This window comes from Orycteropus afer, unplaced genomic scaffold (assembly GCF_000298275.1).
Source record: "Orycteropus afer afer isolate SDZICR_OR568_19922 unplaced genomic scaffold, OryAfe1.0 scaffold00498, whole genome shotgun sequence".
Taxonomy (NCBI): Eukaryota; Metazoa; Chordata; class Mammalia; order Tubulidentata; family Orycteropodidae; genus Orycteropus; species Orycteropus afer.
In genome coordinates this window covers 1,403,247-1,423,744 of record NW_006922085.1, presented here as the reverse complement: position 1 = coordinate 1,423,744, position 20,498 = coordinate 1,403,247, and the positions used below count along the sequence as shown (strand labels likewise).

At 50.7% G+C, this 20,498-nt stretch overlaps 3 protein-coding genes across 3 annotated transcripts; 2 read left to right on the top strand and 1 right to left on the bottom strand.

Moving 5' to 3' along the window:
- The first annotated feature begins 5,196 nt into the window (after positions 1-5,196).
- On the top strand, positions 5,197-8,329 carry NICN1 (nicolin 1). The gene is made up of 6 exons (XM_007955341.2): positions 5,197-5,328; positions 6,742-6,918; positions 7,143-7,256; positions 7,693-7,764; positions 8,109-8,213; positions 8,288-8,329. Exons 1-6 carry the CDS (start codon positions 5,197-5,199, stop codon positions 8,327-8,329), a joined length of 642 nt encoding a protein of 213 aa, XP_007953532.1.
- Positions 8,330-9,981: 1,652 nt separating this feature from the next.
- AMT (aminomethyltransferase) lies at positions 9,982-14,664 on the top strand. Its single transcript, XM_007955336.2, has 9 exons — positions 9,982-10,071; positions 10,171-10,338; positions 10,858-10,938; positions 12,496-12,627; positions 13,070-13,148; positions 13,439-13,584; positions 13,667-13,847; positions 14,237-14,392; positions 14,486-14,664. The coding sequence occupies exons 1-9, from the start codon at positions 9,982-9,984 to the stop codon at positions 14,662-14,664; spliced, it is 1,212 nt and encodes a 403-aa protein (XP_007953527.1).
- Positions 14,665-17,130: 2,466 nt separating this feature from the next.
- TCTA (T cell leukemia translocation altered) lies at positions 17,131-19,485 on the bottom strand. Its single transcript, XM_007955335.2, has 3 exons — positions 19,263-19,485; positions 18,854-18,908; positions 17,131-17,173 (listed from the first exon to the last, which is right to left on the bottom strand). Exons 1-3 carry the CDS (start codon positions 19,483-19,485, stop codon positions 17,131-17,133), a joined length of 321 nt encoding a protein of 106 aa, XP_007953526.1.
- Positions 19,486-20,498: the final 1,013 nt, after the last annotated feature.

Sequence of the window (20,498 nt, the reverse complement as noted above, 5' to 3'; positions counted from 1 at the left end):
TGAGTCCAGTCTGACTAGATGGTACATAACAACAACAACAGGTATCAGATGGGAGCTCTGGTGGTGTAGTGCCTAAGGCATTTGAATGCTAACCAGAAGGCTGGTGGTTGAAACCCACCAGCCACTCCTCAGAAGGAAGGTTGGGCAATCTACTTCTAGTAGAGATACTGCCTCAGAAACTAACTATGAGTAAGAGATGACTCGATGGCACGTTAACAACTGTGAGTTTGGTTTTTGGTTTTTTGGGTATAAGGTAGATATGAAAAGGCCTGGAGGGAGGGAGAAGGCAGCATATAGAAGAACTAGAATGAAAGTGCTAGGGTGGTAAAGGGAACAGGTTCTGAGCAACCCGTGGCAAGGGCTATTCATGTCCTAGCCCCATGGACTTGTCAAGTGCTTAGCCCTAAGACAAGGAACTTCATGAGGATCTCACATCTAAAAAGTTACCCTGCTACAGTGTGGGCAATGGATTGGAGGGCCTGGAGTAGAGATGGCTGGCTGTCCATCAGGTAAGGGAAATGGGACTGGAGCTATCTGGAGACTGAGATTTGAGGTGAGATTCATTTGCAATGAAGGGTCACAGAGCTCTGCATCTGCTGGAGGCTATCTTCTCAGAGCTGGGGCCAAAGACCAGAGGCTATGTACAGCCTCCTGATTCTCAGGGGGCCTACAGTTGTCTGGGATTTGGGGAGGCCTGTGGTCTAGCTTGGTTGGGCTACCTAAAGGGGAAACTCTCAGGAACTTGGAGGGACCCACTCAGTGATTCATTAGCCTGAGTCTAAATGGAAATGGCGATGGCCAATCCACATTCAATGCAATCCCGATGCAGATCCCATCAACATTCTTTAAGGACATGGATAAAACAATCACTAACTTTATATGGAAAGGGAAGAGACCTCAGATAAGCAAAGCACTACTGAAGGAGAAGAAGAACAAAGTAGGAGGTCTTACATTCCCAAATCTCAAAACCTACTATACAGCCACAGTAGCCAAACAGCCTGGAATTGATACAATGACAGACACATAGACCAGTGGACAGAATTGAGAACCCAGAAATAGATCCATCCACCTATGGTCAGCTGATCTTTGACAAAGGGCCCCAATTTATGCCATAAATATATATATCAAACATAACCCAAAATGCACAAGAAGCAGAAGAGAAACTAGATGACTGGGACCTTCTAAAAATTAAATTCTTACGGGCACCAAAAGACTTCTCCAAATGTGTAAAAAGAGAATCTACAGATTGGGAAAAATATTTAGCAATGACACATCTGACAAGGGACTTATCTCTAATATTTATGTTGTTGTTGTTGTTAGGTGCCATCGAGTCATCTCTGACTCATAGCGACCCCATGCACAACAGAACGAAACACTGCCCGATCCTACGCCAGCTCCACGATCCCTGCTATGCTTGAGCCCATCATCACAGCCACCGTGTCAATCCATCTCGTTGAAGGCCTCCCCCACTTTTGTCGACCCTCCACCTTACCAAGCATGACATCCTTCTCCAGGGAATGGTCCCTTCTGACAACAAGACCAAAATAGGTGAGATGAAGTCTGGCCATTCTCGCTTCCAAAGAGCATTTTGGCTGCACTTCCTCCAGGACAGAACTGTTAGTTCTTTTAGCAGTTAATATTTATAGAAAACTGCAATACCTCAACATCAAAAAGACAAACAATACAATTAAAAAATGGACAGAAGACATGAACAGACATTTTACCGAAGAAGACATTCAGGTGGCCAAGAAACACATGAAGAAATGTTCATGATCATTAGGCACTAGGGAGATGCAAATCAAGACAACAAGATACTATCTCACCCCAATACTAATAGCAAAGTTCAACAAGACAGAAAATAACAAATGCTGGTGAGGATATAGAGAGATTGGGACTCTTCATATACTGCTGGTGGGACTCCAAAGGGATATAACCACTGTGGAAATCAGTATGATGAGTCTTTAAAAAGTTGGAAATAGAAATACCATTTGATCCAGCAATCCCATTACTAGGTATATATCCTAAAGAAATGAGAGTTGGGGCACAAATAGATACATGACCATGTTCATCGCAGCACTATTTACTGTAGCAAAGAGATGGAAATAACCTAAGTGCCCATCAACGGAGGAATGGATAACCAAACTGTAGTACATACATGCAATGGAATACTACCATTCTAAATAATAATGTAGAATCCGCAAAACACCACGTAATGTGGATGAACTTGGAGGACATTATGCTGAATGAAATAAATGAATCACAGAAGGACAAATATTTTATTAGTCCACTATTGTAAAAAGTCAAGGAAAGATTTATATACAGAAGGAAATTTTCTTTGTTGGTTACCAGAGATGGGAAGGGAGAGGAAAGAAAATTACTAGATAGGTTTAACAATAATAATAATAAATATATAGCTAGATAAATGTAGAAACCAAAGATTATGAGTGTTTACCCATGATGGGAGGGAGGGGGAAAGGGAAAGCATTTTTTTACGGGGCATTGTGTTTATGCCAATGGTGGTAGAATATTCTGGAAAAGGATAGCTATAATGGTAGCTCTGGTAGCATAGTGCCTAAGGCACTTGACTGCTAATCAGAAGGCTGGTGGTTCAAACCCACCAGCCATTCCTCAGAAGGAAGATGGGGCGATCTACTTCCGTAGCGATACTGCCTCGGAAACCCAAGGAGGGGTCGTTATGAGTCAGGTTCAACTCTACTGCACATTCCAACCAACCAACCAATGGTGGCACAACGTGAAAAATGTCATCAATGTCCCTGAGCTGTAAATGTGGGAGTTGTTATGTTGGTGAATGTCTTGGTGTGTATGTTTTCATCACAACAAAACTAAATTTAAAAAAGAGAGAGAAAGGTCTCGGTTCCAGCTCTATTCCACACTTCTTTACTGGTTTGAGCAATCACTGGAGTACTCTTGGCCTCTGCATTGTCATCTGTAAAAAGGGTTTTACTGACAATTTCTGAAGCATTGGTTCCACAAATATCTCAAAGGATGACAATGATATATATGATGGTTAATATTTATATTTTGCTTTGCTTTTTTAGAATCACGTTTACTGTGTATAATTTAGACACAATATGGAAATAGATTGCCCAGTCTTCCTTCTGAGGAGTGGCTGGTGTGTTTGAACGGCCAGCCTTTGGATTAGCAGTCAAATCCCTTAGGCAGTACACCACCAGAGCTCCTAATAAAAAGCATGCGTCCTTAGTGTTTAATGAGTTTTGACAAACTCTAGACAAACGTAACCACTACTACAATCAAATTATGGAACATTTCTGTCATCCCAAAATGTTCCGTTATACGTTGATAATTCTGTATCAATTCCCTCTAATCACCCTAGCCCCAGGCAACACTATTCTGATTTCTATTACTGTAGATTGTTTTGCCTTTTTTTAGAATTTCATTTAAGTGGATTTACAGAGTATATACTCTTTTGGATCCATCTTCTTTTGCTTAACATAATGTACTTGAGATCCATCCCTGTTATGTGTACCAGTTGTTTGTTCCTTTTTATTGTTGAGTAGTATTCCATTGTATGGCTATACCACAGGACTTCGTCTTCATCTGTTCATCTGTTGAACATTTGAGTTGTTTCCAACTTTTGACTATTATGAATAAAGCCTTTGGGTATACATAGAATCTAATCTCTCTTGGGTAAATACATAGGAGGGCAATGACTGGGTTATATCATAGGTATAAATTTAGCTTTTTAAGAAATGGCCAAACTGTTTTCCAAAATGGTTGGAAATTGTCAGTGGATAATGGTTCCGGGGACTCCATCCTCACTATCTTCTCATTTTAGGTAGTTCAGTGGATGCGTTGTTGTGGTGGTGATGGTTGCCGTGGAGTCAATTCTACTTCATGGTGATCACATGTGTTACAGAGTAGAACTGCACCATAGGATTTTCTTGGCCATAGCTGCCAAGAGTTAAAAGCATTTAATGGAAGCCTGTAAACTCACTCCCCTGCAGTTGGATCCAACTCAGAGCTACCCCTCCTTGGGTTTCCAAGGTGGTATGGCTACCGAAGTTGATTGTCCAATCTTGCTTCTGAGGAGTGGCTGGTGGGTTTCAACGGCCAGCCTTCTGGTTAGTAGTCAAATGCCTTAAACACTACGCCACAAAAGCTCCCATGGAAGCCTATGGGCGGACCTTTTTCTCCGCAGCACTGCTGGGTTGGTTCAGACTGTCAACATTTGGGTCAGTAGTACAAACTGTTTGCACCAAGTAGAGACCTTCAGTGGATGCGTACCAAAAACCATACTCACTGCCATGGAGTCAGATCCAACTCCTAGCCAACCCTCCTTGGATTTCTGAGGCAGTATCACTATGGATGTAGATTGCTCAAATGTCCTTCTAAGGAGGAGCTTGTGGCTTTGAACCGCCAGCCTTCTGCTTGGCAGTCAAATGCCTTAGGCACTACACTACCAGAGCTCCTGGTAGATGTGTTGTTGTTGTTATGTGCCATCCAGTCGGCCCCGACTCATAGCGACCCCTCCTTGGGTTTCCGAGGCAGTATCACTACGGAAGTAGGATTGCCCAACCTTCCTTCCGAGGAGTGGCTAGTGGGTTTGAACCGCCAGCCGTCTGGTTAGCAGGCAAGTGTCTTAGCCACTATGCTACCAGAGCTCCCGGTAGATGTGTAGGGGCTTCTAATATGTAGCGGCTCTAATTTTTATTTTCCTGAAGAATAGTTATGTTAAACATCTTTTCATGTGCTTATTCGCCATTTATCATGTTTTGTAAAGTATTTGTTCAAATCCTTTGCCTTTTTTTAAATATTTATTTTTGCAATTACTGTCGGCCAGCCACTATGCTCATCTATGCTCATCACTTTCTTGCTTTAACTGACGACTGCTTTACACACAAGGCACCTAAGTAGGACACCTAACAAGCAGCCCACAACGGTTGCTACCTACAAGGAAGGGCGCGGTTCCGAAGCTCCTCAGTAGCTTGGATTGGCCCGCCCTCTGCTCCCGAAGGCTTGCGCAGTGATTGGCTGAAAGAGAATTTCCGCAGGCACTTCCGGGGACCGTCCTGAGTATGGCTGATTGGCTGGGCTGGCCGGAGCACAAGTCCTGCCGGGGATTGTAGTTCTTCGGGCTCGTCTGGTGTCGCTAGAGAAGACTGGTGGTCAGAGGCTGGGAGCTGTGGCCGTAGTGGGGTCGCGGCCGGTGTCGCCATGTCTCGCGTGTCAGTGCCCTGCCATGTGAAAGGCACCGTGGCTCTGCAGGTTGGCGACGTGCGTACCTCCCAAGGTCGGCCTGGCGTGCTGGTCATCGATGTCACCTTCCCCAGCGTCCCGCCCTTCGAGGTGAGCAAGCCCTTCCCCTCTGCCGTGGAGTGGGCGCGACCAGGCCTCCGGGTCAGGGCAGACCTGGAAACTCAGGCTCGTCTTGGACCTTTAATCTTTTACGGAAAGCCTCTGCAGTGTTCTTTGCCTCTGTGATTCAGTTAACCTTTCATTTATTTATTCTTTCAGTTAATACATATTTACTAGAATGCAGCTTCCTGTCTTTTACTCCCCTGTATCTCTCCCCTATGCCCAGGGCAGCGCTGGCATGGAGGTGCCAGATAGTAGACTAGGTGTTGGAAATAAATACATAAGTGTGAACTAAATAGAGGCGAGGGATCATTTTGTGTCTGGTCTGGGCTGGGGATCATCAGACAACGAGCTGCCCCTTAACTTGCTTCTTGCCCATTCCTGGTGTCCCTGAAGGAGGTCAGGTTCAACTTATCTCTCCTCCCAATGATTCTAGTTTTCAGTGTCTAGCTGTATTTCCACATCAGCTGGCAGGGTTACTGGGCGCTGCATGACCTCCACATAGAGGATAAAGTCTACTTTCTAACGGCCTAGCATTCAGGGTCAGTCTGTGTGTACACCCTGCCTAGTTCTCAGGCTTCTGCCCATGCAGTTTGTGCTGACGTTTGTGGTTTCCACCCTGCTATTCCTTACTATCAGCTATGAATCTTCATTAAAGGACCCAACTCTGGAGATCTTGATTCAGTAGGTCTGGGGTGGAGCCTTGACACACACACACACACACCCCAAACCAAACGTACTGCCATGGAGTCGGATCTGACTCATAATGACCCCTCCTTGGGTTTCTCAGGCGGTATCATTATGGAAGCAGATTGCCCAACCTTCCTTCCAAGGAGTGGCTGGTGGGTTTGAACCGCCAGCCTACTGGTTAGCAGTCAAATGCCTTAGGCACTACGCCACCAGAGCTGCTACACACACACACACACACACACACAAACATTTTAAATGCCCTTGGGTGATTGATGAGTGTGCAGTGATGAGAACCACTGCTGTAGCCAGGCTGAATCACCACTATTCCAGGAGTGTGCCAGGGTCTTTCAACCTCTGGTCTTTTTATGTGCTACTTTTCTGTTCCTTACCCTCCTGGTCCAGTTGGTGAACTCTTCCTCTTTCAGGCCTCATCTCTCCTCTAGAGTTAGGGCTCTGAACTCTGGCAGCATCTTGGACATCTGGCAAGATGTATAGTTTTGTGGTTTGTTTGCACGACTTGCTCATTCAACTTTGAGCTCTTCAAGGAGAGCAAAATTGTCTTTGGGCAATTTTGTAGTAGAAGTAGGAGATGCTTTTTTAAATTGTTAGTATAGTAGGAATATATTACTAAAGAGAGGAGGAAGATGGCATTTTTTGAGCTTTCAGGCCCTGGGCCTGAGTGTGATTTGTTGTGGTGGGTTTTGTGTGTTCTAGTTGCAGGAGATCATGTTTAAGAATTACTACACAGCTTTTCTGAGCATTCGTGTGCGCCAGCACACCTCAATGCACACTCCGGCCAAGTGGGTGACCTGTTTACGGAACTACTGCCTAATGCCTGACCCACACAGTGAAGAGGGGGCCCAGGAATATGTATCACTGTTTAAACACCAGGTCAGCTGGGCCTCAGCATGTCCAGGGAAGTGCAGATGTGGGCTTGGGGCCGGTACTCCAGGAGGGAAGAGGAGGGACAAGGCTGGCCTGGGCTATGGCTGGGTGAATACTTTGGAGGGAGTTCTTCTCAAAGGCCTGGGGAGGCAGCATCTTGGTTCACTGCTGATTGGAAGGTTCCTGGCAGTGAGCTGGGTCCTCGCTGGGTCCTTGTGTGTGTGTATCAGATGCTGTGTGACATGGCCAGGGTATTGGAGTTGCGCCTGATTCTGCGGCAGCCATCACCATTGTGGCTGTCTTTCACAGTGGAGGAGCTGCAGATCTACCAGCAGGGACCAAAGGTAGGTGACTGACTACCTAGCTATTGGCTGGTCCTTTCACCAGGAGGCTTCTATCTATGGCTGGAAGAGCTGGGGTGGAGCATGGGTGAAGATGGTGAGACTCGCAAGGAGGTCTTCATGGAATTTGGCTGGGTAGAATTGCCAAAAGCTCATGATGAGTGTTGAAGCCATATCCCTTGACCTTTGAGGGTACCTGCCACTCCCAGAGCCAGGAGCCTTCAGCTGCTGGGAGATCCTTCTGCTGTTTGTGGCAGGTCACAGTATTCCTGGGGCCTCCTTCTGCATAGTAGGAAAGCTTCTATAGCCTGACTGCACCCTTGAGCTTCTATGGGCCCCTGAACTGGATTTTCCCAGTGTCTGAGGCTCAGGGGGCCCCACCCTACTCCCAGCACTGTACCATTCTGACTCCTTCAGTGCTGGATGCCTTGCTTTGCAGAGCCCTTCCATGGTCTTCCCCAAGTGGCTCTCCCACCCTGTACCCTGTGAGCAGCCCATCCCCCTTCTTGAGGTAAGCCGTACCCTGGGTAAGAACCATTGGCAAATGGCTCTAGTGTCCAGCACAGGCCTTGGAGGGCCCTTTCTGATAGAATCTGGAGCTGGACTCAGGGCCCTCAGCTTGGTCTCTGCCATCTTCCTGTTGGGTACTTGCTTACAGACCATGGGATTTGAAACATTGCTGGCGTGGAGTTGGGCTGCCTACTTTATACCAGGCCCCAGCCTTATGTCTCACAAGTCATCTGGGAATATTATTGGTCTCAGCTGGGGGCCCCATAGCCCAGCTTGGCCTCTCTGGGGCCCTGAGGGCACTGCTGGGGAGACACACATAGCCACTGACCCCTCCTTCTGGAGCAGGGTCTCCCAGACCCCGGCAGGGTATCCTCCGAGGTGCAGCAGATGTGGGCGCTGACAGAGATGATCCGGGCCAGTCACACCTCCACGCGGATCGGCCGCTTTGACGTGAGTGATCGCTTCCCTCTGCTTGGCTCGCGTTGCCCTGAGCTGGTCAGATCTAATGGCTTTTTGTGTTGCAGGTGGATGGCTGTTATGACTTGAACTTGCTCTCCTACACCTGAGCCATGGCTCCTACTCAAGACATTGGCCTTTCCGTGCTCACTCAGACCTGGGTTGAGCCACCAGAGACTGAAGTACAGTCTCTGTGCATTCCAAGCACCACCTGCATGCACATCCTATCTGATGGGCCACTTTCATGGATTCTAGATTCTCGGGGGTTCACTGTGTCGCTTCTGCAGGAGCTCCAGACGGGGGTATACACTGCCCTTGAAGGATACAGCTGAACTCTTCTACTCTAAAAACATTCCAGTTCTACTTAGTAAGACTCTCCACGTGCCCTCCACACCTCTTGCCAAAGTGCACATGCCTGTCTTCTGCCTGCTCCAGCATTCTGAGTACAGTGGGTTGGGATGAACTACTCCATCTGGCCCAGGAAGGCCTCTGCTGCCATGGTACTCTTGTTGATTGGAAGCTTGAAGGAGAAACAAGAGTTCCTTTTCTTCCTTCAGGGCCACTTAGTGGCCTTCTTGTCCTTTGTGTTACACCCATACACAAACACATTTCCTGTCTGGGTGCTTTTGCTGCCTGCCTGGGAAATAAAGCTGGAGATTTGGGCAGTCTTAGTTCTTTAGTTCCTAGGTGGCATCTGGACATGTGTCCAAATGGGTCTGCCTATTAGGCCTGAACAGGTGCTTCTGGCAAGGCTGGAGCCTAAGAAAAACACCTGGGACATGCCAGCCATCTACCAACTCAAAGAACATCTTTACCTTCTTAGGAGGCTGAGGTCCTTCATAATCCCAGGCCAGCCACTGAATAAGTCAGGATGCTCTTCCTTTTTATCAGCTTATGTGAAAATCCTGCCTCCTTCTGGTTCTGTCTGGCTTTGCCCCTGGGGCTACTGTGCAGCACTAATGCTGGTGTGTTGGACCTGGAAAATTGGATGCATGTGAGACTCAATAAATTTTGGGGGGAAGTTTAGCCACCTTTTGGTGGCCACCCTTGGCTCTCATCCTTCAGAATTCTTGTAGGTGGTGTCTTTGCCTGCAGGGTCATCAACTTAGCCCCACTCTGATTTCAGTGAGAGGATGATGACTGAAGTCCTATGCTCAGGGAGCAGAGACCCTCAATATGTCTGTGTGTGATGGGGGGGGGACCCTGAGGCCCTTCATTCACTACTGTGTCTCCAGCAATAAGCACAGGGCCTGGTGTGCAACAAGATCAATAAACACTTGTAGAATGCATGACTGTGCTGGCTGCCTGTGACTGCCCAGTGGGAGAGCTGGGGACCTTCGCATGAAGCCAGGTTACCATGGTGCTCTGTCTGTCAGGCTGGCTGCACCATACTATGGACTTCTAACCCCTCCTCCACCATTTGACCTTTGGCTTCTAGGGTCCTGACTGATTTCAGCCCTTTGCAGAACTTTGATCCTTTGGAGGCAGGACAGTTGTCAGGGGGAGGTCTAGCCCCCAGCTGTGGCTTTGGGCTAGTCAAACTGCCCTGTTCAGCCAGGTGGAAGAGCCTGGGGTTATTTTCCTGCAGTTTGGAATCTGAACTCTGCTAGAAAGCCTGGCCTGCCCTCGGGGCTGCCTGTCTCCTCTTCTGGGCGCAGGCACGGGATTAAAAACCTGTCCGGCCAGGGGCCGGACTACATCTCCCAGCGTGCCTGGCAGAGTGGTGGCCTCTGTGCGCTGGCTGCACGGGTTGTGGGCGACGATGAGGCGGGCAGGGAGCGTGGTGGCCCGGCTGGGCTTGCGCCTGCAGGCACCCTCCTCAACCCTGGACCGATCACTCAGTTATGCACAGGTGGGATAGAGGGTGCTGATGCGGGGTGTTGACCTTAGCAGGGGAGGGAGGCGGCGGGGGGTCTGGGGTCCTGGCAGCACTGAGCCTGGCCACCCGTAGGACACGCTCCGTAGGACGCCGCTCTATGACTTCCACCTGGCCCATGGCGGGAAGATGGTGGCGTTTGCGGGCTGGAGCCTGCCAGTGCAGTACCGGGACAGCCACATCGACTCTCACCTGCACACACGCCGGCATTGCTCGCTCTTTGATGTATCCCATATGCTGCAGGTGAGCCAGGGGAAAGCATCAACTGCCAGACCAGTTTTCCTCGGCTATGTTTCCTGGGACCTGGATCCTAAGGGCCGACCTCCCAGAAGAGCTGGGTGTCATGAGTGTCATGAGACTGACTGTGGCCTTGGAGAAATTCTCCTGATGTCCCCATCTAATCTATCCAGCCTACTTCCACTTAGTGGCATGCCTTAACATTCTGAGCTTTCCAGGACTGGTACCTGCCCTCATCAATGGTCCTGGGTATGGGTTTGGAAAAGGGGTATTTCAGGAAGGTGCTAGGTTCCTCTTGAGTTTCCTGACTTCCCATCACCTCCCTTAGCGAGCCTGCTCTATGCTGGAGGATGTAGGGGAATTAGAAGGTCCCGGGGTCTCTGCCACCTGCAGAACCAAAAGTTGGGCCAGGCACTTCAGTTGGCTGGACTACCCTGTGGATGGCAGGGTGGATGCTTCCTTGCCCAGTGCCACCTTCTGACTACAGCTGTTGCAGTGGCCTAAGGTTTTTAATCTCTTCCTCAGACCAAGATATTTGGTTGTGACCGTGTGAAGTTGATGGAGAGTCTAGTGGTCGGAGACATTGCAGAGCTAAAGCCAAACCAGGTGGGCCTTCCCTTATTTCTGCTCAATTGATATTCTTAGCCATGAGCAGCAAACATCGGCTGAGCCCCTGTGGGCTTGGGGGCATACAGATAGATCAGACACAGCTTCTCAAGGCTTGCACTCCTGGAGAGTCCCTGAGTCATATAGAAACACCCAGCCATCTGCAGGGAGGGGCCTGTCCCAGCCCTGCTCTATTAGGCAAGGAGGCCAGAAACCCAAGTTGATGTACTATTCTGTGACTTCCCATGCTACCTGACTCCTCCTTATTGAAAATGTGGTGCTTAAGCCAGCAGCTTTATCATCACTCAGGAACTTAATACAGTTTCACAAAGTATATGTGAACTGCTGTATAGAAAGTGAATTTGCTCTGTAAATATTCAAATCACAATTAAAAAAAAAAAAAAAAAAAGAATACAGTCTCAAGCCCCAGACCTGTGGAATCAGAACCTGTGCTTTAATAAGCTTCCTGGGAGATTCATGTGATCTCTAAACCTCAGGCTCTTCATCCAATGGGAGGCTGATGCCAGCCTTGTAGTATCTTCAAGGGCATTGCTGTTGAGTGCTTTAGGACTGTGGATTTTCAGGACAGACGTTGAAGTTTCTTTCCTGGGGGTTGAGGCATGGGCTGAACTGTCCCAAGTCTGGGTGGAATGAAGAGCAGGTCCTACGTATTAAGTGTAAGATAGGGTGTTCTGGTAACCCCTGTGCTGCTCTAACAGAAGATATACCAAAAATGGGATGCTTGAACAAACAGGAGTTTATTCTTTTACAGTTTGGAGGCTCTAAGTCTGAGTTCAAAGTGCCAGGCTCTAGGAGCTGGGTGAAAGAAAGCCCCTCAACCTTAGGCTTCAGCTCTGCCTCCTGCTTCTGGCCCACTGAAGTTAGAGGCTTTTCTTCACTCTGACAGCTGCTGGCTGCTGAGGCTGACAAGCCCAAGGTTCACAAGTAAAAAGGCACAGTCCTAATGTTACCAAACCACATGGCAGGCCATTAATCCAAGTCTATCGAAAGTCCTAAGGTCGGTAGAGCATGGCAGGCTGCTAAATGGCACAGCTACATGCAGGGTTCAAGTGTGCCATAAGCTAGAGATCATTCCCAAAGCTGTTTCTTATATATGGGAAGCAGACCACATACCCAAAGCAGCTACTCAGCTGCTCCAAAAGAGTCCACCATGGAGTTAATTACTAATCTCATTATGGGGAATAACTACATTCAGCTGCCCAGCCACTCAACCAGGGCCAGCCAAGTTGACACACAAATTTAACCACCACATAGGGCTCCCAGAACGAGTGGGGAGGGGTGCAGATGCCCTACTAGATTGAGGAAGTCCAAGGTGGGGAGGGGATGAAACTTTCTTGATGCATGAGGAGCAAAGACCCTAGGCTTGGGCAGGGACTCAGATTGACCCATCCTTGCACCTTGTACATGCCCACACCTGTTGATCAGGGTTGATGAGTTTGTGGTGGCTGTGTGGGACCAGAGGGGTGTTTGGCTCATCCTTGGCTTTGGCCTCCTGGACCTGGAGGTGGAGGTAAAGATGCTCCACTTTGTTACCAGGGGACACTGTCACTGTTCACCAATGAGGCTGGAGGCATCCTAGATGACTTGATTGTCACCAACACCTCTGAGGGGCACCTGTATGTGGTATCCAATGCTGGCTGCTGGGACAAAGATTTGGCCCTGATGCAGGTACAGCCCCTTCCATGCCCAAGGCACTCTGTCCTCCTTGTTCACAGAATGGCAGCCCTGGTGCCCAGGACAGTGTTGGCATGGCTAAGGGGCTCAGAAATTGGTTCTTCAGTGAATGAATAGCTGGGAGACTCAGAGCAGGCCCTCCCCGGAATAAGCCAGGGTTAGATGAGGGGGAGAGGGGCAGGTAAAGCTGACCCTGGCCCCTCAGTGAACATCCGCTGGGGAAGGTGGAAGTCTGGAACCTGGTATGAAAGCTGGCAGATCTGGGCTTGAGTTACTCCTACTACTTAGTGGGTATGTGACCTTGGGAAAGTCACCCACCATCTCTGAGCCTCAGTCTTCTATAAGATGGAAACCAACCTATTGTCTCATTGCCCACGCTGTAGTGCCTGGTTCATGGTAAGTGCACAGTAAGTAATATTTGTGTTTCTTCTTTTAGAACAAGGTCAGAGAGCTTCAGAACATGGGCAGTGATGTGGGCTTAGAGGTGGTGGATAATGCCCTGCTGGCCCTACAAGGTGAGAGAGGGCAGGCCTGGGGTTGGAACTGACCTCTGCCTTTCTGACTTCAACTGTTTAGCACAGAGGCCAGGCCAGGAGGGTGTGGATTGCATATTAGTGAGCCATACTTCTAAGTTTTATATCTTACCCCTTCCCCACCTACCACAGGCTCTGTGGGTTGGGTACAAGGGTGTCTTCTCCCACCTGCAGAGAAGGAACAAGAATCTCAGGATTGTTCTGGTCCCTAAAGGCTATCACCTGGCTTTGAAGGGCTCTTGGACACTTGGTTACTTGTTTCCTGGGCCCAGGCCCCACTGCAGTCCAGGTGCTGCAGGCTGGTGTGACAGATGACCTGAGGAAGCTGCCTTTCATGACCAGTGCTGTGATGGAGGTGTTTGGCGTGTCTGGCTGCCGTGTGACCCGCTGTGGCTATACCGGTGAAGATGGTGTGGAGGTTTGTCAAGCAGTGGGCATAGGCATTTGCATACACAGGACCCTGGGGCAGCTGCCCACCTGCTGTATGGTATCCCATGCAGATTTCAGTGCCGGCAGCAGGGGCAGTCCACCTGGCAACAGCTCTACTGGAAAACCCAGAGGTGAAGCTGGCAGGGCTGGCAGCGCGGGACAGCCTGCGCCTGGAGGCAGGCCTCTGCCTGTATGGGAACGACATTGATGAGCATACCACACCTGTGGAGGGCAGCCTCAGTTGGACATTGGGTGAGCTAGGCTGACACTCCAGGATGGGGTCCTAAAGGTTGGAATGGTCCTTACTGAGACCAGCCAGTCCTTGACAGCTCCCGAGGTTGTGTAGCCTGGAGCAAGTGACTTGGCCTCCCTGAGCTTCCATTGCTTGGAGTTGGTGCTGTGGCCTTGCTCATTAGAAGCTGAGGACCTTTGTCAGGCCAAGGTGGGCAGCATGGACTTCTGGGCAAGGGGACAGGAGGTAGGTGGCTGATTGACTGCAGTGCAGGGAAGGACGGGGGCTTGGGAGAAGGCCGAATGGAGTCTTGATACTGGTGGATGTCACTTGGGGGTACTTGTAGTAGGATCTCCTGTGGCCAGGGCTTCTATGAGCTGTGACTTAGGTTTGGGTTGTCCTGTTCCAGGAAAGCGCCGTCGAGCTGCCATGGACTTCCCTGGAGCCGAGGTCATTGCTCCCCAGCTTAAGGGCAAGGTGCAGCGGAGGCGTGTGGGATTGATGTGTGAGGGGCCCCCAATGCGGGCACACAGCCCCATCCTGAGCATGGAGGGTACTGTGATCGGTAGGTGGACCAGGGAGGCTAGGGAGCCCTTTTCCCAACAGTCCGCAGAGGTGTTGGAGTGGTGGTGCTGATGCGTGGTATTTGCCTATACAGGTACTGTGACCAGTGGCTGCCCCTCGCCCAGCCTGAAGAAGAATGTGGCAATGGGTTATGTGCCCTGCAAGTACAGTCAGCCAGGGACCTTGGTGCTGGTAGAAGTGCGGCGGAAACAGCAGGCAGCTGTGGTCAGCAAGATGCCCTTTGTACCTACAAATTATTATACCCTTAAGTGAGGGTGGCTGGGAGCAGGGCCCTCCTCTCCAAGAGCCTTGCCCTGGAGGAAATTCTGTAAGTGGTTAGTTAGGAAACTCAGAATATGTGGGGGTGGGTGTTAGGCCGGAAGTTAGTCTAGTTATCTGGTCAAGGAAAACCTTACCACCTATTCCCGCATGCCCTGCCCTATCACTCCCCCCCCCCCCGCCCCCGCCAGCTTACCCAATATTGTGTTTCGGCCCACATTCCCACTGACTCTTCTCTCACCTGTGGAGGGCTGTGAGAAACACGAGTTCTGGCATCTCTCCTTTCCACTCTGCCAGGTCCTAGCTGTGGAACACAGGCTCACCTTTGTAGGAAGGCTAAAGCCTGCCCAACCTACCTCTCAATGCTGTTTCTCACACTATAAAGGGCTATTACGTTGGGCAGTGCTGGCTCAGGCCACCTCCTCCAATTTGCTTTTCACGAATGCAAACTGTTGCCTTTCCCCGGGCAGGAATGATTCCTGACTCACTGAAGGTTGGCCCAATAGAGTTGTGGTGCCTGTGTGTAAACTTGGAGATGACTGAGAGGGCACAGATTCCCTCTTATTTCCAATTCCGCCCAGCCTACCACCCAGCAGTAAACTAGCCGTGCCAAGCTCACCATCTGTTCTGAGCTCCAGGGCTGCTGTAGGGCTTGGCTGGATCTCTTTCTGAATCTGCCTTACCCTGGGCTGACCTTTGGCCTGGGGGCCCATTACTGGACTACACTGACTCCTGAAAAAAATTAAAGGAGCTTCCTTCCTCCTTGCTTGCCATAGTTGTTAGCTTCATTGTGCTTTATCTACGAGGTTCTTGGGGTGCCAGCCCGTATCTGCCATCCTGGGCTCTATGATAGGCTTAGAATGGGTTCTTGGGAAGGGCCAGGCCTGTAAGAACTGACCAAGATGTTGCTCCTGTTGGGCACCCCACCATCACTCTTCTAGGGAGCTGGCATCATCTCTCCACCTCTGCAAACCATACATTCTGGGTCCTGAGAAGCAACAGCCCCCCCCTGGTGTTCCTTCTCCAGTCACCCCTGTGCATGTATGATGTATGGCCTTGTCCTGTCTGAATAACCACACGACTGATCCACTTCCATTTTTAATAAGCCACGTCCTCAGTTGAACCTGGGGTGAGATGTTAGGACCTGAATCTTCATGTGGTGAGGTGGTGGGTGGGCCTGGAAAGGCCATCAGTTTGTCAGCCAGAAGACATCTCTGGAGTGGGAACATGTGCTCAAGGTAGCCCCACTTCCACTGCCCCCCTGCCATAAGCATGGTCTAGGCAAAAGCTGCCATTCAGAAATGGGACCTCTAACAGAGCAAGTGGGCAGCGGGACACTGAGGTAGCTGGTGGCCCAGCAGAAGCAGGCAGAGGTGTTGCCATCAGGAAGAGAGGCAGGTCCAGGGCCACACTGCTTTCAGGAACCCCACTGTGAAGGTAACAGGCCTGCCTGGCTGTGGATCTTCTGCACTGAGATGGTGCTGGTGAAAAGCTGAGCCTTGGGGCTCTCAGAATGAGGCTCCTTCTAATGATGTTCCACATCAAGGTGGGAAGTGATGAGGCTGCAGGGCATGATAGGGCTGCTCTGTACTAACAGCTCAGTACCTCCCAGAGAAGGGGCTGGGTACAGACTTGAGGCCCCATGGGCCCTTCAGTGGTAGAGGTGGGAGGCCATCCCAGGAGTTCAGCTGGTAGACTCTGCCCCTTTTAGGCATCCAGCTTCCCTTCAGAAAGGTTGAGGAATATGAGTAGGACACTTGAAAAATGATAATTTCCTTGGCCTGGTTCATACCTGAAGAGCTCTAGATGGGCCAAGGAGGTGGTGTTCAATGCCTCCATGATTGGATGGTGTCTTATATCTGAATAACTAGCTAAGTAACTTCTCAGTACTTCCCAGTGAGTGGACAGGTTATAGACCCGAGACTCCATGGGCACTTCAGCAGTGGGGGTGAGAGGACATGCCAGAGTGTAAGGCCTGGTGCAGGCCAGGATTTCCTGGCTCCCTGCCAACAAAGTAAAACAAAAGGAATCCAGGGAACCCAATGCTTAGACTTTCCTTACAAATCCCAGAGTTGTCAACCTCATCAAGCATCCTCAGGGAGACAAATCTCTATAGAATCACACGACAGGAGGATGGGAAGAGGGAAAGGCAAAAGCTAGGGTAGAAAACTGATTGTTGGCCTCTCCAGTGAAGAGGCTTCTCCTGAGCTCCAACCTCAGAAAGGAAGAGCACTTTCTCTCCTTAAGGCACTCAAATCAGGGCAGAGGCAACCAGTGTTCACAGGCTCAGTGCCTGGGGCTGTTGGAGGCAGGGCCAAAGCCAGCAGAGGCCTAGCCCTGCAAGCAATGAGCTTTCTCTGTCCCCAACCGCAAGCTCCCTGGAGTCATCCTTGGAACCTGGGCAGCAGCAGAACACAGAGTGGGAGCCAGCAGACTCAGGAGACTCCCTGTTGCCTTCTCTTATTCTCTGTGGGTTTTGAGAGATTCATTTGCTGCCGTTTCCCTGAAAGTGATGGACAGAAGAGATGGGTTATTCCGTGGGTAGAATAGTCCCTGGGATTGGCTCATCCCAGACCCTTCTTGGGAGCAGAGCTCAGCTCAATAAGGCCATTTACAATCCATCTCTGCTGAGATCCAGATGGTGCCTCACAGGCCCCACAGCCCACACTGGGCTCACCACCTTCCTTCTGCAGACCTGGTCTTCCTCCTGGGTCCCCACTTTATGGTGCCATCATCCTTCCCCAATTGCCCAGGACAACTAGCCTCTTGCCCTCATTCTTGGACCTCTTTATCTACTTGCCATGACACAGGCAGTTATAAAGGCAAATTATATCAGGGTACCTCCCAGAATCCTTCAGTAATTCTTTTGACCTTAGGATAAGGGCCCTGCAGGTCTTTCCCTTCCATGTCTGCATTAATTCAGCTAATTTCTAAGCTCTCACCACATGGTAGGGACCACCATTTTATTTTGGAGGCAAATAACCAGTATTCTAGGTTTCACAGGTCCACAGATGGAGAGGAATTTTACCTCAGGATAGAAAACACTCAGTCTCACCCTTACTTGATTTAGATGATTTAAAAGATGAAATTTTGCACTTAAGAGTGGATACTGAAATGCATTAAGACTTTTGTGATAGAGTGAATTGAATGTATTTTGCACATGGGAAGGAAATGGATTTTGGGGGGCCAAAGGGTAGAGTGTTATGGATTGAATTATGTCCCCAAAAAGGACACTTTTCAGTCCTAACCCCTGTACTTGTGAATATGACTTTGGGGCAATAGGATTTTCCTTTTGTTATCAGTTGGGTCAAATGCTATCACACCAGGGTAGGGTGGGTCCTAATTCTAATTCCTTTTGAATGACATAAAAAAGAAGGAGCTCTGGTGGTATAATGGTTAAGGTATTTGGCTACTAACCAAAAGGTCAGTGGTTCAAACCCACCAGTCACTCTGTGGAAGAAAGAAGGCAGTCTGCTTCTGAAAAGATTTACAGCCTTGGAAACCCAATGAGGATCACTATGAGTTAGAATCAACTTGATGGTAGTGAGGTGTTTTTTTTTTTTTTTTTCTGTTATAAATAGAGTGTGAAAGAGGCAGATAGTCAATAGGCAGCAAATAAATGCCAATGATTGCTGGCAGCTACCAGAAAGCAGGAGAAAGGCCTACAGAAGAAATTAACCTCAATTTGGCTGATTTGGACTTTTAGCCTCCGCAACCGTGAGAACATTAATTACTGTTCTTTGAAGCTATCCATTTTTTTATGGCAGCCCTAGGAAACTAAGAATTTGGTCTCAGCTCTGAGATGAGCTGAATGTCTGCCTGATTAGTTAAATTGATGTTTCGCATACCAAGAGGCTGACCCAGATGAGGTCACTTAGTGCTATGGACACTGCTGCCTTCCCAACGGAAGGGCTTACATTGGAAAGGAATCCAACAGACTTGCCACTTCATCTCTCTGAAATTATTGTCTTATCTGAAAAATGGGGACATTTTGCACAGGTTCCGGACAGCACAAATTGCCCAGGTGTACCCCAACCTGAAGTGTGAATTCTGGCTGGAGACCTTGCTACCTGTTCTAAAGGCCACTAAACTGGAGGACTCCCACACTGAGAATCCCGCCCCCCCCAGCACAGTGTCCTCTGCCTGCCACGCAAGGGATTTGAGTAGGGACAGATATACTCACCAAGCAGAGATATGCGTGGAGCCATCAGGTGTGGATCCGTTCTGGCCGCCCAGACCTGGGGGCAGGAATACAGCCAGAGCTGCAGCAGGCTGCGGGGTGGGGATCTGAGCAGGCATCAGCCCAAGTTAGGTTAGGGGCCAGTAGTACTGTTTGGTGGAGAGTACAGTGGGTGGGTCCTAAAGGATTAGTGGTATTATCTGGTGAAGATTCTGGGAAAGTTAAAATGTGAAGGGTGGACAAGTGGGGATTCTGGCGTGTAATAGTATGGTGGCATTAAACAGTATGGGCTCAGCATCAAAGTCTGCTAAGACTCTTGGGAGACCAGTGGTATTCTAGGGAGGTCCTGGGGAGCCGAATAGTACAGTCTGGTGGGGGTGGGCGGCCCGCGGAGGTTGCTGGGGAACCTCACCTGGGCGGTGATATAGCCCGGTCACCGTGCTCCCGTAGAAGCCCCACGCCAGCTGGATGCCCAGGAGACTTAACACCAACCACAGCAACAGCAGCTTGAAGAGAGTTACGCGCATGTCCTGCGCTTCCCACTCCCGCAGGAACTCGCTGCCTAGGGTGCCCAGTGCGCCCAGCACCGTGGCCGGTACAGCCTGCAAGGACTGCCCGGACCAAGGCTCCGCCATGATTGGACTGCGCCCCACCCCAGACTGTCACCGTAGTCCTCACTGCGCAGGCGCTTGGTCTTCCGAGCCCAAGCCAGTTAGTGCGCACGCGTAAACCCAGCCAGGGACGCCTACCTCGCATGAGCGAAGAGTTGGCAGTTTGGGGAGGAGTATTAAAGACGCGCACGCGCGCCTAGCCCCACCCTGCTTGCTCAAAGGATGGGTGACTCGAAGGGTATAAAATAGCAACCAGGTCTTTTATAGCCCCAGAGTTCCCGTGATGCACCGCGCGGCTGCAATGATTGGTTAAACGCCTTGCTCTTAGGGCGTGGACGCACTCCTGAGCAATCGTGGCTAAGTTGTGAGTGCGCGCGCGTGCGCGGAGCCGCGACTAGGGCCGGCTCAAGCCCGCCGGGCGCTCGGGGGCGCGCACGTCGCTCCCCGCCCTCCCGCCGCCGCCCGCCCTCGCTCGCTCGAGCTCCCCGCCTGCCGCCTGCCGTCCTCCGGTTCTCTCGTTAGTCCGACGCCGCCTCCTCAGCTACCCGCCAGCGGTTCTCAGCTCGCGACTCGCCGAGAGGCGTCCTCGGCGCGAAGAGGCTAGACTCACTCGTCGCCAGAGGTGAGCGGCAGGGTTATCTCCCGGCGCCGCGGCGCCCCGGGTCGGCCCGCTCTGCACCCTTCCGGCCACTAGCTCGCCGACCCGCCACGACCGCGCCCTATCTGGTGCTCCCGGCTGGTTGCCCCCGGTGTCCGGTCTGTGGTCCCCAGCCCCTAGCTTCCGGCTTTCGGTCCCGGCTCCGCTCCCTGAGGCGATGGCCCCGCCCGTGCAGGCCCCGGAAGCGCGCCCCGCCACCGCCCGCGCCCCTTCCCCCGCCCGGCCGGGCCTGGTAGGGCCCCAGCCGCCCGCCCGTCTGCCGCCCCTCCCCGGCGCTTGCTTTCACAGCGGTGCCGGTTCCGCGACCTGGAGTCGCGGCGGCCGCACGGGGGCTCCGAGTCGGGCCCCGGGACCACGCTGTGCTGCCGGCCTCTGAAGC

Coding starts and splice junctions, on each gene's coding strand:
- NICN1 (XM_007955341.2), top strand. CDS start 5,197: ATGTCTCGCGTGTCAGTGCCCTGCCATGTGAAAGGCACCGTGGCTCTG. Junction 7,257..7,692: donor TCTACCAGCAGGGACCAAAG/GTAGGTGACTGA, acceptor CTTGCTTTGCAG/AGCCCTTCCATGGTCTTCCC. Junction 8,214..8,287: donor CGCGGATCGGCCGCTTTGAC/GTGAGTGATCGC, acceptor TTTGTGTTGCAG/GTGGATGGCTGTTATGACTT.
- AMT (XM_007955336.2), top strand. CDS start 9,982: ATGAGGCGGGCAGGGAGCGTGGTGGCCCGGCTGGGCTTGCGCCTGCAG. Junction 10,339..10,857: donor ATGTATCCCATATGCTGCAG/GTGAGCCAGGGG, acceptor TCTCTTCCTCAG/ACCAAGATATTTGGTTGTGA. Junction 13,585..13,666: donor CCGGTGAAGATGGTGTGGAG/GTTTGTCAAGCA, acceptor TATCCCATGCAG/ATTTCAGTGCCGGCAGCAGG.
- TCTA (XM_007955335.2), bottom strand. CDS start 19,485: ATGGCGGAGCCTTGGTCCGGGCAGTCCTTGCAGGCTGTACCGGCCACG. Junction 18,909..19,262: donor CGGGCTATATCACCGCCCAG/GTGAGGTTCCCC, acceptor TCCTGCCCCCAG/GTCTGGGCGGCCAGAACGGA. Junction 17,174..18,853: donor TCCACGCATATCTCTGCTTG/GTGAGTATATCT, acceptor CATCACTTTCAG/GGAAACGGCAGCAAATGAAT.